Source organism: Aulonocara stuartgranti, assembly GCF_965226115.1.
Source record: "Aulonocara stuartgranti genome assembly, chromosome: 12".
Taxonomy (NCBI): domain Eukaryota; kingdom Metazoa; phylum Chordata; class Actinopteri; order Cichliformes; family Cichlidae; genus Aulonocara; species Aulonocara stuartgranti.
In genome coordinates, this window is record NC_138948.1 from 14776105 (window position 1) to 14800246 (window position 24142).

Here is a 24142-nt window from a genome sequence, read left to right on the forward strand (position 1 = left end):
ACGTAGGATCAGCGGCAGGCTGCTTCATCATGAGTAAAGAGAGCCAATCGCTGTTTAGTATACTGACACCAAAAAATCTGGCTGCTGAATTTTTGTATTTTGTTTGTTTTTGTAGGAAGTATTTTAAAGTTAATTCCGTCCTGAACTGGAAACCAGTGAAGTTACTTCAGTACTGGAGTAATATGTTCAAATTTCAATGTGCCTGTAAGGACTCTGGCCACTGTATTCTGAACAAGCTGAAGTAACCCTACTAATGATTTGGCAAACAGTAGTCTAGCCTGCTTGATATGAATGCATAGACCCATTTTTCAAAGTCAGTCTCAGAAATATATTTTCTAACTTTTCATACACTTGTTAAGTGGTAGAAAGCTGTTCTGGCGACCTTATTTGTATAATTATCCAAACTGAGTTCCAAAATAATGCCAAGGTTCCTGACTTGCTCACTGTGTTCAGAGAGAAGAAGATAAACATGGACGAAATTCTGTTTCTGACATTTTTGGTGCAATCACAAATATTTCTGTCTTGTCTCTGTTCAGTTCTGAAAAGTTTCTATACATCCATCAGTTAATGTTATCAGTGCAGCTTATTAAACTGTGAACAGTAGTTAGATGATTAAAGAAAAATAAAAAGCACAACTGTGTATCATCTGCATAAGAATAGTAGGACATATTATTATTCTTTTTGATAGTGCCAAGCACATAAAGGACATTTTAGTATCTTGTTTAATATTTGTCTATTTAAACTTGCATAGAGACCATGCATTATTCAGATATACAGTTTCATGATTACTTAATTTCCTGATTTACTTTAATTATCTTTTTTTTCCAGTTCAGTACATTAGTTCTAGTATGTTTCCAGGGTGGGCTTTCTCATTTCAGTTCAGTTTTTGTTTGTTTGTTTGTTTGTTTGTTTGTTTGTTTGTTTGTTTGTTTGTTTGTTTGTTTGTTTGTTTGTTTGTTTGTTTGTAAGTCCCAAAAAGTTGATTCTGTTCATCTGGACATAGCGTTTTCAGTGGGAAAAACATTCCATCGCTCATCCAAGTGACGTCTTCAGTCTTAGCGATTTCCCTACCAGGATGATTGAGCATGCATCAAGACGTTTGTTTGTAAGTTTCTTTTTTATATATAATTTGACAATATGGTCAGTTTTCAGGGGTGATGCAAACACAGCACTTTGTGAAGGTGGCTTTGTAATATAAAATTCAATAAATAGATCAGTGTGTCCTCTGATTTTAAGTGTCAACAGATTTGACTAAAACTAAAGACACAGGTATATATATTTCTTTTATTTTTGTGAGCAATATTGTTTTGTCTGTTTTTTTTATTTTGTTTAAATATCTATTTGTTTACATCTACTGTTTGTTAAGGTTTAATTAATTATTATAATCATGATACCTTCTGTACTGTTTGTCGTTCATTATGATTCCCCAGGATCTCAAGCTGTTTTCTCAGAAAAGGCCGGCTGTCCTATAAGGCTTGTGTTTATGTGATGCTGTTTCATTAAATAGCATCGCTAATTTCTTCACAATTTGGCCTCAGTCAGAAAACCAAAGAAAAACTTCATTTTGTATTTGCTGAAAAACTCTAAAGGGCTACGACTCATCATTTTCTCGGTGGAACAACGCACTTTTGGGTTGAGTTGTGCCAAAACTTGATTTCCAGCATTTTGCCAAAAAGTGATTGCCTGTATTTAAACTGCTATAAATAACTTTTTGGCCTATATGTCAATTGTGTCCAGTCCATCATGAATGATATCAAGTCATCTTGAGCCACAAACGACATTCCTATCACAAGGTGAAAGCCGCAATCACTTTTTTGCAAAGCGACTTTTATATATCCTTTATTTATCATGTTAAAAGGTCTCACTTACATTAAAAAATGTATTTTAAGAGTAATCTGGCCAAGAGAATAGCAGAAATTGCAACAAATATAACAATAGGTCTATAAGGATATTTTAAGTGGCCTTAAAGGGTTGGATTGGTTATAAAGTAGGTACAATAACACAAAGTCATCACTTGAAAAATGTTAATTTTGAAATTTTATATATAACCCCATTTGTAAATCATGCTCATAAAGTCTATTTCCCAATACAAGTAAAGACATTAACGTAAAAAAATTGAAAAGAAAAAAGAAAAAAAAATAAACTGGAAAAAATAAATTGAAAAACAATCACTTTTTTGCCTGAAGGGCCACTATGCACCGGCCGAACAAGCAGTGACAGCAGTCCATTGGTTCATTTTCATGACTGACACTGGATTGCCCAATCAAATCTCGTAACGTGACCGGCCCCTCCCATAGCTATGCTGTGTGCTCATGGATCAAATGGCGAGAAGGTGGAGCTGGAAAGCTGAGAGAAAATAGTAAAAACAAAAATAGATGCAATAAAATGTGCCAAACTAACAGACATGTTAGCTGTCGGGGCTGCTGCACCGTGAACAGTAGTACCAGCAACAAGTAGTAACCAGGCCTCACAGTCAGAGGAGCGTGCTGCTGCTAGCACCAGCTGAGGGGAACACACACATATATACATACCAAAAAATAATCCAAGTCCAGTCCTGTTGACATCTCTGATCCCTAAATGTGGCTTGTATTCAAGGAATTCTCTAATCTTGCACATGGCATGTGGTCATTCACTGGGGGGAAAGGCATAACCCAGAGTACACAGGATAGTTATCTGTAGAGTGTATCTGTAGAGTGTAGACGAGTTTATCTTCTCACATAATCTCGAACTGCTTGATTTAGATTTTCTTACCACTAGGTGGCAGAGATATTTCAAAGCAGATGTACAGGCACGCAGCCTTTAGGTTATCAGGTCAGAATCTTGACCAATGTATAAATGAAAACTGCTTATTTTAAAAACCTGGAAGTTATACAAGACAAAGTGGACCACATTTCTGTCAGTCTATCATCGGTGACACCAGAGATAAACAAATCATGCAATCACACATTTATGTTGGCTCCCAAGAGAGTATTCATTCCTCTCTGTGGTTTACCACACAATAAGTATTATGCATTTACTGAATACTGATCACATCAAATAAATATAGTTTACCACATAAAGCAACCTACTCAGTGCAAGACACCAACTGACTAAATGTGCCCTATTTCAGTATTTCTCAAAATCAGAGTAACTTGATATTTGTGTGGAAAATGCTGGTCAAATAGCCTTTAATGTGTTCTGGGCAATAAGCAGACATATTACAGACATATCACTTAAGTATCTGAGAAAGTACAAGTACTGTGAGAAACTAGTTCGCCTTTTTGCACATAGCCCATTGTCAGGTGACATGCAGAACATGTTTTTCCACACAGTTATCTAACTGTAAATCATAGTGACACTAATCCCTATCAGTCTTCGTTTGAATTTCGGTGGCCATTTCACTGAAGGCTGTGTATTAACTGGGATAACTTACAATTATGGTACGCATGTCAAGAAAAAAGCTTTCTAGACATTATAACGACAAGAAAGATGATCACTTTTGACAAACAATGGATTTGTTGATACAAACAGAATAGAAGAGAAATATCCTTTATTGTCCCTCGTTGGGAAATTCACGTGTTACAGCAGCAAAGTGAAAGGCAGACAGAACTTGCAGATTCAAGTAAAGAATATCAAATAAAAAATGAGAAATGACAATTTTACAAATACTTGATCAGACATTGCAGCGCTAAAGGTGAGTGAGACTTTTTTTAAATGAAAATGAAGTCATAATGCAGCTGCTCAGAACACGATAAGATTTAATTACACACTTAGCACTCTTCCATACCTACCAGCCTAAGTTTGTGTGTGTGTGTGTGTGTGTGTGTGTGTGTGTGTGACTGTCTGCCTGTCTGTGTGTATATTGAGATGTTCTTTAACCCTTGTGTGGTGTTCGTATTTTTGTTACTCAGCCAGTGTTCATGGGTCTGGTGGACCCGCTAGAGTTTTGGCTTTCCAAATTAACACTATCAAACAATTTTATGTTAAATTACTCAACAGATGTTTACTTCATCCCAATTACAAGACATATGAACAGCAAACATGGTTAATTTTTTCCCTTTACCTTTGTTAGATCACATTTATGAATTAATGTGCTTCTCGTTTTTCTTTTATATAAAATGTTATAAATAAATCAGTTATAATCAAGTGGAGTGAGTGGAAAGACACAACACATTTACACGTGAAAAAATAATTAATTGTTTAATTTTTCTTTTGAAAAAAACTGAACACGGGTCTCACAGACCCGAACACCATACAAGGGTTAAATGGGAGGATCCTGTTCCTCGTTCCCTCTTTGTGTCAGTCTTTCCCGCTGAACAAAAACGTTTCTCTCACAGACTCACAGACACTTGACTCCTGAGCCTTCTGTACCAGAGAAGCATGGATTTCATGGAACTCTTTTTCATTTATCTTGGTACTGGAGTTGTGGTGTACTATGGAGTGAGGCTACTGCTTTTCAGTAGGATGCTTTTTCCAAAACTGTGGTTTCCACTGCCAAAAACTTTCTTCACCTCAATGGGAGAGTGGGCAGGTGAGCAGCATGTTTATGCATGTCCACATGTATGCGTTTGTGCTGTGCGTGTCTGTGCCATGTGTAATGAATACCATACAATCTTCAGTAGGTCATGCTATGATAAATAAATCCTGGAACTTCAGTAGGTTACGTAGTATCAAGCCAACATAGGTATCACGTTTTGTGATACAACACTACATTTATGTGTATACTGTATGTAATTAGAACTTTTAAATGACTACATTATTTGAATTAATTAATAAGCTAAAGTGTACATGGCAGAATCTGCAAGTGCCATGAACACTAAGCAGTGAAAGTGATTTAGTTGATCAACTTGTGTGTAAAAGTGCATTTAGTAGGTCACAATAGCGTGAGTCCCCTGCCCAAACTTGTTTTAACATTTCATCGTTACACAAGATTGCGCTTGTGCGCTGATATACCCAAAGGAGGCAAGTCCCGACGCTTAAAATACTTCTTTTTTTATATACTTGCAGGGCAGCTGATATATGTACAGAAAACACAATTCAAATTCAATATCAAAATGTATGGAACATCAAGCATAAACTGCATGTTTTTCACATAACATCCATTCTGAGATGAGCAAAATGATCCGCGTCATCATAGTTGACATTGGAAAAAAGCTGCATAACGACAAGTCATACCTGTGTGACTAGTTTAACAGGAAGAACTTGGTATAGTACAGGGAGTCAGAAATATTCCTCTACCTTACCACACTATAGCCTACTCTTCCGAAAAATGTAAAGAAAACATAACAACTACATTTATTTTATACACAATTACATGTAGTGATAAGCTTACTGACAAAATGCACCATATTCCATTCATTTTCAAACTTGTAATAATTTAGATTGGCATGTAGTTGTGTAAAAAGGGCTGTTAAAGTGCAAATTATGATACGCAAATTATATATGCAAACTGTTTCTAATTAAGAATAGGAAAAACATTTTCAGATTTCAAGAACAGAGAAGTAAAGCCAAACCTTCGGGTTGAAAATGGCAAATTACTGTTGAAGGTTTGATTTAAACCAATCATGTTTTTCAGTGTTTTCCCAAAACATTTTACCCTGAAGTGTTTTTGTAGTGAGTGGATATACAGGATTAAGAATAATAAGCAGGAAGCTTTTACATTCGAAGTGGGTACAACAAATCTAACATAAACACTCCAAATGAAACTACAGAATAGAGTCAACTTAAAGGCGGCTGAGGAAATGAGCAAATACTTGCTCTCTTGTCAATCTCCTTGTGACATTCCTCTGCAGGTCCAGAAGCAGTTTCATTCACTCAAGAGGTTTGCTTTGGCATCTTCTGAAGGGGTTATTCTCTCACAGTGCTCAAAGAAGCCTAATAAAAACACTGGGCTGATCTTGCTTTTCTTCCCAAAGCCCACTTTCCTTCCCACTTTCATTCCAGAGGAATAACATCTGAACAGCACGGCTGCATAAATGACACCCCTCTCCAATTATTTCTCCCAATAATTGGAAAGCCCCATTTGTATCCCTCTTCAGACCTTTTAAACATTTTTAGTTTCAAGAAGCCTAAGCGGTGTTGTGCATGTGCATGGATCTATTGATAACAAAGAATAAGTTACTCAAATGGCAATGCCCCATTTTTTAGAAGCTCACAAATAATTAGGACAATTAACTATTTCACTATCAGGTGAGGCATTTTCTTTTTTTCTTTCATAATAATTAGGCAGATAAGAGATGTGGGCTTTTCAAATATAAGTGCTGTACTTGTATTTGGTAGCTGTCCACCAATAAGATGTCAGTGCAAGTGAAGGAGGGAATCACTAGGCTGAACAACCAAAACAAGCTTGCCAGAGAGACACTAAAAATGCAGGAGTAACCTAACCATCAGTTGTGAAGGCACTGGGCAGCTCAGCAGCACCCAAACACAACATCTAACCAAGGTAAGAACACTTTTAAGGTGGTACGTGAATCATCATCAAGAGGTACAATCAAGAGATGCTTTCATGAATGTAATTACAGAGGGTTTACACCGAGATGCAAATCACTGGTCATACACAGAAACAGTAAGGCCAAAAAACATCTAGCAGAGCCTGCAAACCAGATAGATGAAACTCAACTTAACTTGTACCAGAACGATAGCAAGGGAAACTGCTCGTGATTTGAAGCATACCGCCTTATCTGACAAAGATGGTAAATGGTAAATGGCCTGCATTTGTATAGCGCTTTACTCAGTCCCTAAGGACCCCAAAGCGCTTTACACTACATTCAGTCATTCACCCATTCACACACACATTCACACACTGGTGATGGTAAGCTACATTGTAGCCACAGCTGCCCTGGGGCGCACTGACAGAGGCGAGGCTGCCTGACACTGGCGCCACCGGGCCCTCTGACCAGGTAGGGGCATTATTACGACATGTGTGTGTATGGTTCTAATTGTGAGTGAATCACTATTGTTTACTGATAATGTGACTGATAAATGTAGAAGGATGAATTATTTAGTGTGCAGGGCTATACGCTCTGCTTAGATTCAGCCATGTGCTGCATAACCTATCAGGCAGTGCAAATAGATAATGACCCAAAGCATGTTGCAAAAGCAACCCAAGAGTTTCTCAAGCCAAAGTAATGGGATACTCTTCAATAGACAAATAATTCATTTGATATTAGTCAAATAGAGCATGTTTTTTAGTTACTGAAAATAAAATCTGAAGGTAGAGAGAAAAGCAAACCGAATGTAGTTGCAGTTAAGGCCTGAGCAAAGCATTAACATCTGGTGATGTCCACAAGATTTCAATATAACTTAAAATGATCTTAGTTTGTCCAGCTTTTTGAGTTTCTAAACACAGGGAACTATGCACAATGACGACTGTGATTCCTAAAAGTTAAACCACTTGAATTAAAGTTGAAATTCTGCCCTTAAATCACATTTATGTTATTTGATTTAATATCCGCTGCGCTGGTGGACAGAGGCAACATTGCAAACACTGTGTCTAAACATTGTGTCATCCTTCAGTATTTATTTACTCAAATGGTAAATGGTAAATGGCCTGTATTTGTATAGCGCTTTACACATCCAGTCACCCACCCATTCACACACACATTCACACACTGGTGATGGCAAGCTACTCAACTCTTACAATAGAGTACAATGAACTCGCTGTGACATATTAAAGTGAAGTAACTGTGGCGAGCTTTGTGAGATCACACAGTTTTTGTATAAAGTGGACAAATATGGCACTTAGAAACACTGTTAACAATGGGGACAAATAGACTTTCTATTCCCTTGTTGCCCTTGTTGAGTGCATAGGCTCAACATTAATTTAATATTGGAAAATGTCTTAAGTTGGCTTCCAGTTTTACTATCCTGCTGGCTTTTAAATGACAGTCTTTCTTGCTGCATCACTCTCACACAACAGCACATTTGTCTTTGAAGAGAAGCCTCCACAGGCTGCTGCAGTTCACAGAGCTCATTTGCATAAAGGAAAATGTCACAGTCATGTCTGGTTTCAAATTATTTTGGGTATGTTGATTTTATTCAGTTTGTCACAGAGGAATCCAATTTTTTTTTTATAACCAAATGTTATATAACTACATAATGCTGTGTTTCTTCACTCTCAGAAAAATAATGGTTCTTAAATGGTTCTTTTTAAAGACTCTATGGTTCTTCAAAGAACATTACCAGCTAAGGACCCTTTTAATTTATGAAAATGTTGTTTCATATTTTTCATTAAATATCACAAATAGATTTTAAATATATTGTAGTGGGCTAGGGGAAAGGGCCGCTGGCTAGAGGACAACTTAGAACACGTATATCTGATGTTAACGTGTTCTAAGTTGTATTGTTGTAATGGCAGTTACAGTTATCAGATGTTGATTTGCCATTTTTGTGTAAAATTACAGCTGCTGTGTTTTCTGTGTTTGGTGTAGCCAGCGGAGCACCGTGAGTTAGACTGCTGTGTCCGTTTACCACCTCTCACTGCTGTGGTGTATGACGGAGTGATCCTAATTAAAGGCTGTGCTCGCTGTAGTTTAGCATTACAGCTAATGCAGGAATAGCAAGTTGAATACAGAAGTCTTCGTCTACATGTCTGACCTTGCCACAATATTGTTTTGTTTAAGTTATTTGAAGGAAATGACACAGAAGAGTGATTTTCCTGTGACTGGCTCAGGTTTGAGTAACAGTGGAAATCATGAATTACAGATGCTGCAATCTGCAAAAAGGTGGACTATAATTAAATTGTGAAGGGACAAGAAGTTGTTCTTGGGTTAGACATCTTTAATAATCTATTGAAGTAATACACTAAAGGACCAGGGGTGAAGCTCTAGTGTAGCTGTCTGTCATTTTTGTTGCAGTACATGTCATTTAGAAGCTTTCTCTTGAAATATTATGGTGCTGACCAGCAAAGGGTAGCTGAGATGTTATTCTTTCCTCATGACTTCCAGCCCTTCCAGTGCTGCAGTGTCAACAGAGGCGTTTAATCCTCTCATTGTGTTATGGGCGTGCAAAAGGACATCCTTTGAGCTGAACATTTCTGCGCAGGAAGGCCGATAAATGTCCAGCTCCAAGTTGGCTCATTTAGAAGAAACATGCTCATTCTAAATGTGTGACTGTTTTTATGGTCTGAAAAACAAAGTATTTCCCCAAGCGAAAATTGTTTTTATGGATGAAATACTACAAAGAATTTCTCAGAATCAACTGAACCCGTTCAGTTCATGTTGATAGTACAGATATAGACATACATCAACAAATCAAGAAAACAAGTGATCTGCTCTGCTAGTTTGCCAAAAAATATTAAAATTCATCAGACAACTGTAGTAAGCAGTGTTGGTCAAGTTACTTGAAAAAAGTAATCAGTAACTAATTACTGATTACTTCCCTAAAAAAAGTAATCCCATTGCTTTACTGATTACTTATTTTCAAAAGTAATTAATTACTTAGTTACTTAGTTACTTTTTAAAAACACGATTTACAACCTGAGTAGGTGATAAAGCGATAGATCTTTCAGCCCAATTCTACTTTTTCTGCATAATCCATCATACAAAATGTAATCAAATGGAAAAGTCCCTTTTTAAAACTTGTTTTATTAGTTTTAACCTTTTAACTTTATGCATCATGCAAAAATTTAATTATATGCAACATTCTCGGACTGGAAGAAATTTGTTTAACATTTAAACTTATTTTCTGCACATTCCAGCACATAAAATATATTTTTTTGTGTGTGTTTACACTCTTTCAAATAGATGCAAGTAAAACACAGCAGAAAATAAATAACATCAAAGACTAGCGGTCCTGTTGCTCTATTTTCACTTGTAAAGCAGGAGTGGCGTAAGTGGAGGTTTACCCGGTCACTGGAAAAATCCGCGAGTTTCTCTGTGAGTTTCCCATTACGTCATAGCACACTCGGCGCTTGCTTGGAAGTTTAGGGGTTTTTTTTCGCTGTAAAAAGAAGTTTTCTTCCCACGCACAACGGACGCTAATGTTTTTGTCACTTTTTATGGAATCAAACTCAAAGTAAGGTCAGTATTTCCACGCTTTAAATGCTGCACGCTCATACTCTCTCCGGCACTCATATGATCCATTGTTGATCTGCACACAGCTGTTGTCACTGTCATGAGATATTCTCGCAAAAAAATCACGGTTTTAGTAACGCAGTTACGCAGCGTTCCTACGGGAAAGTAACAGTAATCTAATTACGGTTTTTGCAATAGTAATCCCTTACTTTACTCGTTACCTGAAAAAAGTAATCAGATTACAGTAACGCGCTACAAGTAACGCGTTACTGCCCATCTCTGGTAGTAAGTCAGCTTATGAACGTAAATGACAACTTTGCACAAATATTACAAATACTATACTATATATAGTATATATGTACTATATACTATATATAGTATATATGTACTATATACTATATACTATATTCCTTAGTGGAACAATTTCCCTACAGTGCAGCTTACTTGCAGCAGCTGTCTGACAAGTCCTTTGCTGTTGCGTCAGTAAAAACATCTGGTGTAGATACTCTGCCAAATCAAGCATGGGGAGCTACTTGCTATGGCGACCCCTTGTGAATGAGCTGAAAAAAACCTTCCCTAATCCATCCATCCATCCGAGATGGCTTTCTTTGTTTTTCTTTTAATTTTAAGAAGCATCAGTGCAGAATAGTTTTGTGGAGGTTCTGCATAAAAATATGCTGAAATTATTTATTGCATCTTGTAATGTCTTGATGCATCCAGGTAAGGAAATTCCAAAAAGTTGATTCTGTTCATCTGGACATAGCGTTTTCAGTGTTATTTCTTCAGTATCAGCTGACTGCAATTTTTTCCACCCTTATAAACAGTACATTTGCGTAATGACTATAACTGTCGTGGTCCTGGGTCATTTTGACCCAGCGCCCCCCTTTTTCTTTTTTTTTTCGGTTTTAAGTTCATTTGTTACTCTAAGGAGTTAGTCTATGGGTCCTTAGTTGTTCAGTTTGGATTTCCCCTCGTGTCTTTACCCCCTTTGTCCCCCTCTGTGTACTGGAGTTCTGGTGCCTTGTTTTCCCCTCCTTGTGTTCTATTCCATGTTTCCCCAGGCCGTCATGTCTGTGCTCTCCCTCGTGCTCCTCAGTGTTCTCTCTTACCCCCAGTCTGCGTCTCTGTGTATTTCCTGTTTTATTGTGAAGGTCCGTGTCTTATGTCAGTGTGTTCAGCTCACGTTTCCCCTGTCTCATCAGGTCAATTAGGTTCAGCCCTCCTGTTTGCCATTCTGCATTTTCCTCTGTGTGTATTTATAGTGTGTGCTCATCGCTGGTTTGTCTGTGTTACCTCCACGTGTCATCCCGTGTTCCACCACAGATGTTTTCCTCTGAGTTATGGTTTCATATTTGTTTAGGTTTGTTCTTAGTTTCCGTCCATCCCATCTCTGTTCTGTCTGTATTATCACCTCATGTAAATAAAGCCCACTCATTGCATCGTCAGTGCCTGCGATTGGGTCCTTTTCCCTTCAACCCCACACAACTCCCACTGCAGCAGTGACATAAACTAGCACTACTGGTGAACAATGGCCTGTGCAGTCAGTTTCTTGATCATTAATATGCAAATTTTTACAACCAATGATCAACAACTACTGATCAAAGACCACTGATCAATGGTCATGAGTGCCATTCACAGAGCATTGTGAGATGGGGAAAGATGTACCCTTAGGCCCGCTCCTCAATTCAGAAGGTGTGAATAGACTGTGGAGTCCTGGCCTGACAAGTTAGCTCTTCTGTGGTACATAGGACCATTGATCAATCATTGCTGATCAATGGTCATTACAATTTGCATCTTAATGATCAAGAAACTGATCTCACAGCCCATTTTTCGCCAGTAGTGCTAGTTTAAGCCATTACGCAAATGTGCTGTTTATAAGGTTGGAAAAATTTGCAGGCAGTTGAGACCAAAGAACTCACACTGAAAATACTACGTCCAGATGAAGAGAATCAACTTTTTGGGTACATCTTGTAATGTTTCTTCTTTAAAAATCATGATACAGGACAATCTGTGTTTCACATAGTTTATGTTTTCATAGGGATTATTCAAATGGTTCCTGTCCATTGGCAAGTATTTTAAATAAATGCTCTCCTTTCACCTCCACTGTATTTTGGTGGATGCAAAAATTGTAAAAAAAACCCCCCAAAAAAACAAAAACATACATAGTGTATTTCAGGTTTGTTGCAATTGAATTAAAAAATATTTGAGTAATCAAGGAATATTGAAATACCAGATTTGAGGTTAGTCTAGATAAAGTTTGTGTAAACTTAAATAACAGTAACTCAGTTTCTGCAGACAAAATAAAAGGACATTGACTAAGGCAGCCTATTTTTGCCACTCTACCAAGGGAACAATATAACACTATTTTTATTCTTTTGTGTTATAGCATTATAAAATCTTGTTACTATGTGAAAAGTTAATTGTTCTAATTTGCAGTTATAGTAAGAAAGAGAGCGCATGTTTCTAATATAGTGGCTTTTCTTCAATGACTCACCATTAAATCCAGAATCGAATTTAAATTTTTATGTACTCCTCACATACAAGGTCTTGAATAATCAGGCCCCATCTTATCTTAATGACCTTATAGTACCATATCACCCCCATTACAGCATTTTGCTCTAGGACTGCGGGCTTGCTTGTGGTTCCTAGAGTATTCAAAAGTAGAATGGGAGGCAGAGCCTTCAGCTTTCAAGTCCGTCTTCTGTGGAACCAGCTTCGAGTTTGAATTTAGGGGACAGACAGCCTCTGTACTTTTAAGATTAGGCTTAAGACGTTCCTTTTTTGATAAAGCATATAGTTAGGACTGGATCAGGTGACCCTGAATCCTCTGTTAGTTATGCTGCAATAGATCTAGGCCGCTGCGGGATTCCCATGATGCATTGTTTCTTCTTCAGTCACATTTTTAAATTTACTATGTGTTTATACACCCCTCTGTATTAATTATTAGTTATTATTATTATTCTCTGACTCTCTTCAACAGCATGTCTTTGTCCTGTCTTTGGCTGCCCCTCCCTTAGCCTGGTTCTGTTGGAGGTTTCTTCCTGTTAAAAGGGAGTTTTTCCTTCCCACTGTCGCCAAAATGCCTGCTCGTAAGGGGTCATATGATTTCGTATGAATATTGGGGTTTTCTCTGTTTTCTTTACAATATAAAGTGCCTTTATATTGTTGAGATTTGGCGCTATATGAATAATATTGTCTCCTGGGTGAGGTGTTCCGGGCATGTCCCATCGGGGGCAGGCCCTGAAGCAGACACAGGACACGCTGGAGAGATTACAGTGGCTTGCAAAAGTATTCGGCCCCCTTGAACTTTCCCACATGTTGTCACATTACAGCTACAAACATGAATCAATTTTATTGGAATTCCACGTGAAAGACCAACACAAAGTGCTGTACACGTGAGAAGTGGAACAAAACTCATACATGATTCCAAACATTTTTTTTTACAAATAAATAACTGAAAAGTGGGGTGTGCGTAATTATTCAGCCCCCTTTGGTCTGAGTGCAGTCACTTGAACATCCCACAGAGCACTGTTCAAGCGATCATTCAGAAATGGAAGGAGTATGGCACAACTGTAAACCTACCAAGACAAGGCCGTCCACCTAAACTAACAGGCCGAACAAGGAGGGCGCTGATCAGAAATGCAGCCAAGAGGCCCATGGTGACTCTGGACGAGCTGCAGAGATCTATAGCTCAGGTGGGGGAATTTGTCTGTCAAATATGGTGGTGGCAGCATCATGCTCTGGGGGTGCTTCTCTTCAGCAGGAACAGAGAAGCTGGTCAGAGTTGATGGGAAGATGGATGGAGCCAAATACAGGGCAATCTCGGAAGAAAACCTCTTGGAGTCTGCAAAATACTTGAGACTGGGGCGGAGGTTCACCTTCCATTAGGACAACGACCCTAAACGTAAAGCCAGGGCAACAATGGAATGGTTTAAAACAAAACATATCCATGTGTTAGAATGGCCCAGTCAAAGTCCAGATCTAAATCCAATCGAGAATCTGTGACAAGATCTGAAAACTGCTGTTCACAAACACTGTCCATCTAATCTGACTGAGCTGGAGCTGTTTTGCAAAGAAGAATGGTCAAGAATTTCAGTCTCTAGATGTGCAAAGCTGGTAGAGACATACCCTAAAACACTGGCAGCTGTAATTGCAGCAAAAGGTGTCTCTACAAAGTATTGACTCAGGGGGCTGAATAATTACGCACACCCCACTTTTCAGTTATTTATGTGTAAAAAAAAAAAAAATGTTTGGAATCATGTATGATTTTCGTTCCACTTCTCACGTGTACACCGCTTTGTATCGGTCTTTCACGTGGAATTCCAATAAGATTGATTCATGTTTGTGGCTGTAATGTGACAACATGTGGAAAAGTTCAAGGGGGCCGAATACTTTTGCAAGCCACTGACTGAATACCTGTTAGGACCATTTGCCTGAGCATTTATAGTTTTCTTTCCAGATAATCACTAAATGGATTTTGTGCTTGTGTGTGCTTAGTTTATAAAGCGGATGTGTTTACTAATGTTACAGTAATAATCCTTATCTTCTCCTGGGGCATAGTGCAGATGATCACAGTTTTAGTGCCTCTCCCTTTAAGAACGCACTCTTTTCGAGTTTTTTTTGTTTTGTACTGATTGCTCCATGCAAACATTGAGAATCACACACAACTCACTTTGAACTTACCATAAGTGGGCTGGTACAAAGAAACTCCCATTTCTGTCAGTCGAAGGAAGTTTAACAACAGAAATTTGTATTATAGATGAATATAAAAAAAAAAGTGGATTTTCTTTCTGTCATCTAATTGTTTATTTAATTATTTGGTGCAGGATGAATAGACATGAGGGACGTCTTTATCAACAGGAAACATTATAAAACTTATTTGAAAAAACTAAAACTAAAATTTCCAATGCTATCCAGTGGGCCAAATTGCAGTTTTTGCTGGGCCAATTCTGGTCCTCAGGCCTTGTGTTTGACTCTCCTGGCTTAGAGCATTTAGAGCAGTCTGAAACTTGAGCTTTTGGTTCACTGCGGTAACTTTTACTTATGTTGACTATATTATTTAAAACTTTGATCATGTTTAACATGAGCACCATATATTAAAATCAAAACGTCCACTTCTCATCACATAACCTCACCGCACATGCTCAGTTTGGTTATTTTCACTGTTTCATTGTCTTGAATGTAGTTCTTAAGTTGATATAATTAGGTTGTTTGTTTGTTTGTTTTTTATAGTTCAGTATGTATATCTACATGTTAAAGCCCTATTTGAACATACTGCTGCCTGTTTGTGTATACTGTGGTTTTCACTAAAGAAGAAATATAAATGACAAAACTTAGCGGATTGCATTTCATAAAACGGAGGCTCAATGTGAGGTTTCTTTGTCATTTGATACTTTCCTAATTAAGTAGTAAAAGTGTGAATTCAATTTATTTGTTCAGCTGAACAAATTAAAACGGAGGCTTAATTTCAGTTCCTGTTTCAGTAGTTAATAGGCAGTGTCACATTACTCATTTCCCCCCTGTGCTAACAACACTTCAAACCATGGGATCTTTTTAATGTTTTAATGGCTTTACACAATTTTCTCAGTGCTGTAAAACATAATTAGATATGAATTCTCATTTAGGTCTGAAAACGGTGATGAAAACAGCCTGTGGTCTTTGTAATAAGGGCCAGGAGGAAATGGGAGAGCAGTGAACACTCAGAAACAAGCTGTTCCTATCAGTTCTTTATCACACCAGGGGAACATGCTGTTTTAGCACAGTTTGTACAAACAGAATGGAGTGAGGATTAAACTAATGTAAACAAATAATAAAACAATCCTGGGATTTGGCTGAAAGCAGAGGAAGATGGGTAAGGCAGTGCATTACTGTACTGTTCTGTGCAGTACAGTGCCTCTAGTGGTCAGAATGGAAACTGCAGGAGATTTGATGAGGGATTCATTTGTAATTTTCAGTCTCTCCATCCTCCTTTCAGTGGTGACTGGTTCTTCAGAGGGAATAGGAAGAGCATATGCATTTGCAGTAAGTGACTGTTTAAATAACTCTGCTTGTGTTCTCATAAAACAAAACGAATACACATACTGTACATAATATCTTTTTATATTTTAGCAAATACTTATATGTATAATAATTTGAAATGAGCACACCATAGTTAAACTACTGTTCCTTTGAGGCACACTTGCTACTTTTTGCTGTGTAACTGTGTTTTCATATGTACTTTTCCACTATCGCTATTGCATCTCAGCTAGCTCAGCGGGGAATGAACATTGTAGTCATGAGCAGAACCAAAACAAAACTGGATCAAGTGGCTAAAGAGATAGGTATCTATGTGCATGTTTTATTTTCTTTGCTTCCTAAAATGTATGATATCTGCTAATATGCTGTTGATCCAGGCAAACGGTGCACAATATTTGTCTTTTCATTGTTCACAGGAGAAGCCACAGGGCAGAGGGTGAAAGTGATAGCAACAGATTTTACCAAAGAAAATATCTTTAGTGAAATTGAAGAGCAACTGAAGGACCTCAACATAGGAGTTTTAGGTGAGCTTTTATTTGTGCCTCCATACAAAATCCAGTTCCAAAAAAGATGGCATGCTGCGTAAATAGAAACACAATCCAATGATTTGCAAATCTCATGAGCCCATATTTTATTTACAACAAAACATCTTCATTTTTAAACACCATTTTAAGAAAAACATTAGCTTTTAAGCACTAAGCTGGGGCAGAGCCATGTTTACTGCAATGTAGCAGCCCCTCTTCTTTTAAGAACAATTTGTAAATCTGCTGATTTTACAGACTGTGGAATTTTGGGAGATGAATGTTGTTCCATGTTTTGTCCGATATAGGATTCTAGCTGCTCAACAGCCCTGGATCTCCTTTGTCATACTTCTTTGGTGAAAGTTATGGAAGATCGGCAGGCCTGTCAGCACCCAGACAATGCAGTTGTAGTTGATGCAGAATCGAGTTGATCAATATTTTGCTGGAACATGCAAAGATTTCCCCCAAAAAAGACAACCAACCTGTTACCGATCAATCTAATCAGCCGCAAAACATTCCTCCAGTTGTTTCTTTTTAGTATCATTTACTTTTCCAGCCTTTTGCTGCCACCATTCCAACATTTTTGAGACATGTCATTCACAGTGAGCTAACACTATTCATGAAATGGTCATTTTAAACATTCAACATATTCAACAACTGTAAATGAAACACAAATTTATAAAAATTTGCAAATCAACACAGGCACTTTGTGTTTAGAAACAAAAAAAATGGGGAAAAAACCCTAATTATTTAAGAAAATAATATCAGTTATTTTCCGCGCTTTTTTCTACCCCAGTCAACAATGTAGGAACGCTGCCTTGCTTCATTCCCTACAGATTCCTTGAGAATGATGAGCTGGACAAGGTCAGTAGTACCTCAGCAGCTTATACTTAAAGGTGTTTAGTTTTTTGTGTATATGTTTATATTTGTTGTTCCTTATTAAAACCCATTGATGATTAGGCTCTAAAAAAATCATCCATGCTCACCTGCTAGCTGTGATTTCTGTATGACTCTCTTTATGGCTTTGGCAGATATAATAGCATCACCTGCATATGTGTGCAAATGTATAATAAACAGATCCAGGACCTTGTGCATGACTCCATGTACAATAAGTAAAAACAAAAAAAGAAAATACCACTACAACATTATGACTAACTAGATTGTTTGGATTGACCCCATTTGCATAATTATTACTTTTATTGGTAGTAAGTTTGACAGCAGATAGCATCCTGATGTTGAACCTCAGAGGGTTCAGTTTATAATAACATGTTTTTAGAAGAGCATTTTAGCTCCAAATACATTTCTTTAGATATAAATAAAGAAATTATCTGAGACCCATGTTCATCTATGTTTTCAGACAATTACCAAAGTGATAAACTGCAATGTGAAGACGATGGCCAAGGTAAGATCATAGTTTTATTGTTACTACAAAACAATGAATTTAAAGTCATATTGATTGTTTATTGATGAAGACAGTATATAATCATCAGTATAATCTGAGAGGGTTTGCCAGTAAAGGAAGCGCACGTAAAGGATTTTGTAGAGCAGGGTTGTCAAAGTGGCACATACAGCCCACTATGATCTTAAGTGGGCCAGATCAATGAACTTCCCCTTTCTGTCATTTTAAAGAAGTTTAAAACAGATTCCTGAGATATGGAAGTATGATTTCAGCAGTATGTCTCAGTTTTCTACATAAAAACGACATAAAGTAATAAATTAAATTACAGACAAAGTTTCGGTAGCTTCACCCAGACTGTCCTGTAATTATAAAGCACAAAGTTTTTGTTAATTTGCAAAAAATGTTCTTTGTTTATTATCTTTTTTTTACTGTGCACCCAAACATTTTTTTTATAGTTAATAGTGAATGAACGGGGACTTTTCTGTTATTTACATACTTTTGTATAGAGTTAAAATATAGTTAAAACTCCACATTTTATGCCATCCTTTACATTTTCTAAAGCTGTCCAGTGGTCGGATTGGAGTCTTTGCCGGCCCAGTTCTGGTCCCCGGGCATTTTGTTTGACACCCCTGTTTTTTAAGGATTATTTGTATTGTTCTAAAACAAGTTAATGCTTTTCATTGCTTCATATGACTCAAGTCTGAACTTATTTTCTTTTGTTTCCAGATGTGCAAAATTATTCTCCCAGGCATGGCAAACAGGTTTCCTACCCATGTTTTCTTCATTAGATGTAATGTGTAAAGTGATGGATTATAACATGCTAATTAATACTGAGGTTGTGCTCATAAGTGTTGTTTAATTATTTATATCTGTTTGTATGTTTATTGTATTTATAGAGGGAAAGGGATGATATTGAATGTTTCTTCTGGAATTGCTTCTATCCCATGTCCCATGTACACCCTGTATGCTGCATCAAAGGCAAGTTTCACATCAGCGGCACACTTTTAAGTCTCTCTGCCCAGGCGACGTATGATCCTTCACATTTTAATTTGCGTTCTTATAGGTGTTTGTGGAAAGATTTTCTCAAGGTCTACAAGCTGAATACAAAGATAAGGGGATTATTATCCAGGTATTTTGATCCTCACTCAGACATCATCTCAAGTTTTATGAAACGAAAGCAATTATTTTCTTTAAACTAACTTTAAAGTCTTTTATTTCTTGTCCTCTTGTCCTAAATCTTTCCCTCTCATGCACTGTTTTCAGTCAGTGGCTCCATTCGGGGTATCCACTCGAATGGCTGGGTTCCAAAAAGCTAACATGATAACTTTTTCACCAGAAGACTTTGTAAAATATTCACTGCAGTACGTCAGCGCTGGAGACAAAACAAATGGAAGCATCTGTCATACAGTTCTGGTAAGACTTAGAGTCGCAAACATAATGCCAAAAACTGCCACCAAGAGACTGACCTGCAGTATTGTATGTGTGTGTGCATGTGTGTACAGGGCTGGTTGCTGCAGACTATTCCACTTAAGATTCTCTATGCAGAACCTGTGATGCAAGGCTTACAAGACTACGCCAAGCAAAATCGAATGCAGGCTGGATTGGTCTAAATCAAAATCCATGTGTGACAGACATGCTGGTGTGCTTCAGATCATAAGTTCTTCTCCCCTTGCTTTTCTTTTTCCATCAACAGGTTAATCTTGGTTTCATCTGTCCGAAGACTGATATTTTTTTTTGTGGAGCTATGCAGGTTCGTTTAGATGCTTTCTGGGAAAGTCTAATCAGGTTTTCTTGTTCTTGACTGTAAACAGCGATTTGCATCTTGCTATAAACCCTCTGTATTTATGTTCATGAAGGCATGTCTTGATTGTAGACTTAGACGCACCTACCACCTTGAGTGTTCTCGACCTGGGTTGATGTTGAAAAGGTTTCTTTCTTCCTTTTTTTTGTTTAACCATCAAAATGATTCTGCCATCACCTACTTTTGTAATCTTTGTGTGGTCCTTCAGGCATTTCAGTGTTCTTGAGCCGGTCAGTGTTTGGTCACTCCTGAAGTTTTTGCTATCTCTCGGATGATTTTGTTTGTTTTTTTTCAGTCTATGGCCTCCCTTACTTGTACTGACATCTTTGAAATTCCAGTGAACAGTTACTAAATCCACATTCAACACTCAGAATCCACTTCAGAATAACACTGGAAAAGGCCTCGCCTGCCCAATTAATTTTTACAGTTGACTGACAAAACTGGTTGTGTACTAAAAAAAAAAAAGTTATAACATCTACACAGTTAATGCATTGCCTTTGTCAAACAGCCCCTGAATTAAAGGTGAAAGTCTGCACTTCCATCACATCTTAATTGTTTGATTTAAAATCCACTGTCATGGTGTATAGAGGCAAAATTGTCTCACTGTCCAAATACTTATGGAACTAACTGTATTAATATGAATGCAGTAGTACTGTCTGAACTGTTTCCATGTAAAACACACATGTCTATAAATTACATTCTTAATTTAATCTCCACGTCTTCATCTTATAGGGACTGATGCATGTTGTTTGTTCACTCAAATAAATGAAATATCACCATTGTTGGTTTTAAACAATATTGTTACTGAACAAATGGTGCTTTTCAAGTTTACTTGAGTAATTAGTGTTATTTCATGTAATACTGTGCACTCAAAAACAAGCTTTTCAATTTGCTTTAAAAAAAAACCCCTCAGGCCAAGTTATTCCACCCAAATGCAAAGTAACTGTTAACTTGCCAAAGCACTGCTTTTTGTTGTAATCAGACTATTACTTATTTATGAGTGTTCTTGTCAATAGAAAAATGATGTCGTGTTTCTCCTTCTTTGCACCTTCAGTTTTACGGTTCAGATATAAATCTCTTACTCCACACAGTTAATAATTCTGATGCAATTCAAGGTTAAAATTTACATAACTTTCTCATACGTGACTAAGCACTGATAGCAGTGACAAATGTGTGTGTGTGTGTGCGTGTGTGTGTGTCTACATATCTTGTAGAGATATGAGTAATAAAAATAATAATGACACCTTATCTGCTAAACGGAAGGACCTGTCTTGTTCCATTAATTCACTCCTACACATCCGTACGCACACACACACACACACACACACACACACACACTTTTAACTGTCATTAGCATCCTCTATTCTCCTCTGAGATTAAGAAAACATTTGCTCGCGTGATGGGAAGACGCAATCATCTCAGAATCAGACTCTTTTCTAATCCACAGCAGGAGTTCGGGACAGAGACTTATCAGCTTCTACCTGCATCCTCAGAAATTAGTTTGAAGGGTGTGCTGCAGACAGCATGATATACAGTGTTTAAAGAAAACAAAACCTTCCCTCATCTGTGTATGTATATATGCTGACACGCACAGCTGTTTTAATTAGCATGTGCTTCAGTGATGTCTGACCTAAAAGGGTCACTAATCACACGGAGACAGGGGTGTTTAGACAACCGTGATGAATGATCCTCCCCATGAGAGATAGTGTCGGGAATAAGAAAAAAGAAGGAGTGAGAAGGGGAGGAAGGTCAGAGTGACCCTGAGCTTAGATAGTCTATTCCTAGTCTGAATGTTTAAAAAAAAAGAAAGGAAAATAATGACCTGTTCACAAATCAAAACTCTGTTCACTTCTCTTGGTATCGATCAATGACTGTAGGAAACATATACACTGATTGGTATGGATATTCATGGTAAGAGAAAATCTCAGAATCTGTGAGCTCATCAGTTTATCTGTAATTGATACATATGACTTTGGTTTTGTAATATATTAAGACAGAAAATCCTCGATTTCCACTGTGTACATTCACAGCAACTACAAATAGTGTAGGAGCCAAACTCACGTCCACAAAGTCTTTTAAAATTGTCAAATTATCAAAAATGTATTGCTGCCTGATTGATCATCGCGAATAATGGCCGATGGTAAATCAAGTGTGTGGACGCTTTTAACGTATTCCTACCTGAGCTGTTTGTTTTTGTTGCACATCATTGTTCATGGTAAAGCTTCAATCTAACCTGGCCTGGACTGCAGATGTAAATTAGCCGTGTTGTTTAAATTTTTTAATGTTTTTTTCTTTGGTTTATGTATATTCGTTTACATGTATGAAAGGAAAGAAAAAAGAAAGGAGTATTTATCATACCAACACAAACAGGGTGACACAAGAGTAACTAGTAAATCATACTTCATGAAAAATAAAGATGTGTTTTAACTGAGTGATTTGATGTCTTCTCAGAGTTCTCTAAGGTCAACTGAATTTTATTTATGTAGTGTTTTTCATAAATACTACGAGCTGTAATAAATCATTGGAGTGATTTATTATTAATCATTCATCAGGGCCCGTTAGACCCTGAACTTGAGCTGTTAAGAATACGATGGGTGGATGTTGTGATCGTGTAAAGATTCGTCATGGCCACTAGAGGGCGCGAAATGTAAAGGTTTCATCGTGCCTTGGGATTCCAGAGCTATAGCGCTGCAGCAGAAATCCGGCGATCAAATGTAGTCAAATTACCATTTTTATCACAACACTGTTCCCCGCCACCGGGGGTTTCCCATCATGCGTGCTAAATTGAAATATCTGTGTAAATGCATCTACTTTCAAAGCTGCAGTCTGAGCAACGTGTGTGTTACCTGCAGCTGAAATCAAAGGATGTTTACCTGGGTTGTTCAACAGCAGGGACTTTCCTCACCTGGGGTGATCTGCGATTTATGGGTATGGGTGGCAGCACAATTATGACACCTTTTAATTTATAGTTTCCCTTACAAAGCCTCTCTAACGTCAAGTGCGGTTCTCAAAGCTAATATCTCACTTATTTTCCAGACAGTGTGTGGGAGAGCTTTCTACACACGCAGAATGAGGGCTTTAACCATCAGATAGGTCAGATTTTGGTACACATATTAAACCCAGAGTGTCTAAAGCCTCCAGCAGATAATGAATTCATTAAGGAAGGGGTCAAGAAAAAGGTTTTATCACAGAAGATGACCATGGGTGACATGGGTGGTCAGGGCTCTTGAAGACACCTTCTTGTGTGTACGTTTGTGTGTGTGTGTGTGTGTGTGTGTGTGTGTGTGTGTTGAAGCACGGGTAAGAAAAGGAGAGCCTTTGAGGATGCTCCCTGTGTGACTCCTTTCTCCTCCCTGGACACTGCTTGCGTGTTGTTTCAGTAAACAGAAGGGTCCAAAGATGATCCAAGACAAGCACATTGCCACTGCAGCCCACCCAGAAGCCAAGGTCAGCACTACTAACCTTCAGACACATGCGTAAACTTACACACTAAACCAAGCTCACACACAAAAAAATTCCAGGTTGACTCAAGTGTTTAGTTTGAAACTAGAACTTTATCCACCTTTGTGCTTGCAAAGTAAAACGAAGGTAGCAATTAACCCGGATAAAGGAGTTTTGAAAAAGTCCATACACTTACATACTTGACTGGCCAAACAGCCCAGATGTATATACTATACCTTTAACTCCATGTTGCCTTTTTTGGAGTGATGCTCATCTGTATTGATGGGCAAACATTCATAGAAGCTGAAATATTTCTATGACATAATTACCAATCTTGTTTTTCAGATTTTCTTGCTGAGCCCATGAACATTTAATTCCCACTGAGCAGTTCCAGGGGGGTAATTATTTCTCCCAGCAGTTATAATACCTACAGCTTTCCTGCCATCCAGGACTGGGCTCTTTGAAACTCAAGAAGATAATTCCAATCCTTCATCTTCTTCAAAAGAGCAGGCTGTCAGGGAAGAGCTGGACTGTCAGCGAGGGAAAGCAAACAAGCTGAAAGAAGAGGGACAAAAGAGACAGAGAGAGTTTTAGAGAGATGGATGGTTTGAAAAATAAAGGGCAAGTAACTTCTCTGAGGGCCCAGTGCTCACATATGGCTAGGCTTTGCTTGTATAGCCTCACTTCAAGGCGAAGGGCCCTGCAAACATAAACAGTAGAGAGTCTGCAGCTGGAGCGGGGAGGCAGCCGCTTGCTCACCGAGACCTCTCTACACTAAACAATGGATCAAGTGACGCACAGGCCTTTGGCAGTGCAACAGAGACCCGGGCTGCTTAGAAAAGCCTTTCTTCCGTGCGTTTATATCTCTACTCTCTCAATATTTACCCCATGGGAAAACACACAATTTTCCATTCCTTTTGTTCTGAAAGCAGCAAAAAGAGTAGCCCTCCCATTTCCATCTCTCCCACCTTCA

At 37.9% G+C, this 24142-nt stretch overlaps 1 protein-coding gene across 1 annotated transcript; it reads left to right on the forward strand.

Moving 5' to 3' along the window:
• Positions 1-4272: 4272 nt before the first annotated feature.
• Positions 4273-22160, forward strand: hsd17b3 (hydroxysteroid (17-beta) dehydrogenase 3). Its single transcript, XM_082553447.1, has 11 exons — positions 4273-4510; positions 15967-16013; positions 16237-16312; positions 16424-16531; positions 17325-17392; positions 17886-17930; positions 18654-18688; positions 18824-18905; positions 18991-19056; positions 19191-19340; positions 19430-22160. Exons 1-11 carry the CDS (start codon positions 4360-4362, stop codon positions 19535-19537), a joined length of 936 nt encoding a protein of 311 aa, XP_082409573.1. The 5' UTR covers positions 4273-4359; the 3' UTR covers positions 19538-22160.
• Positions 22161-24142: the final 1982 nt, after the last annotated feature.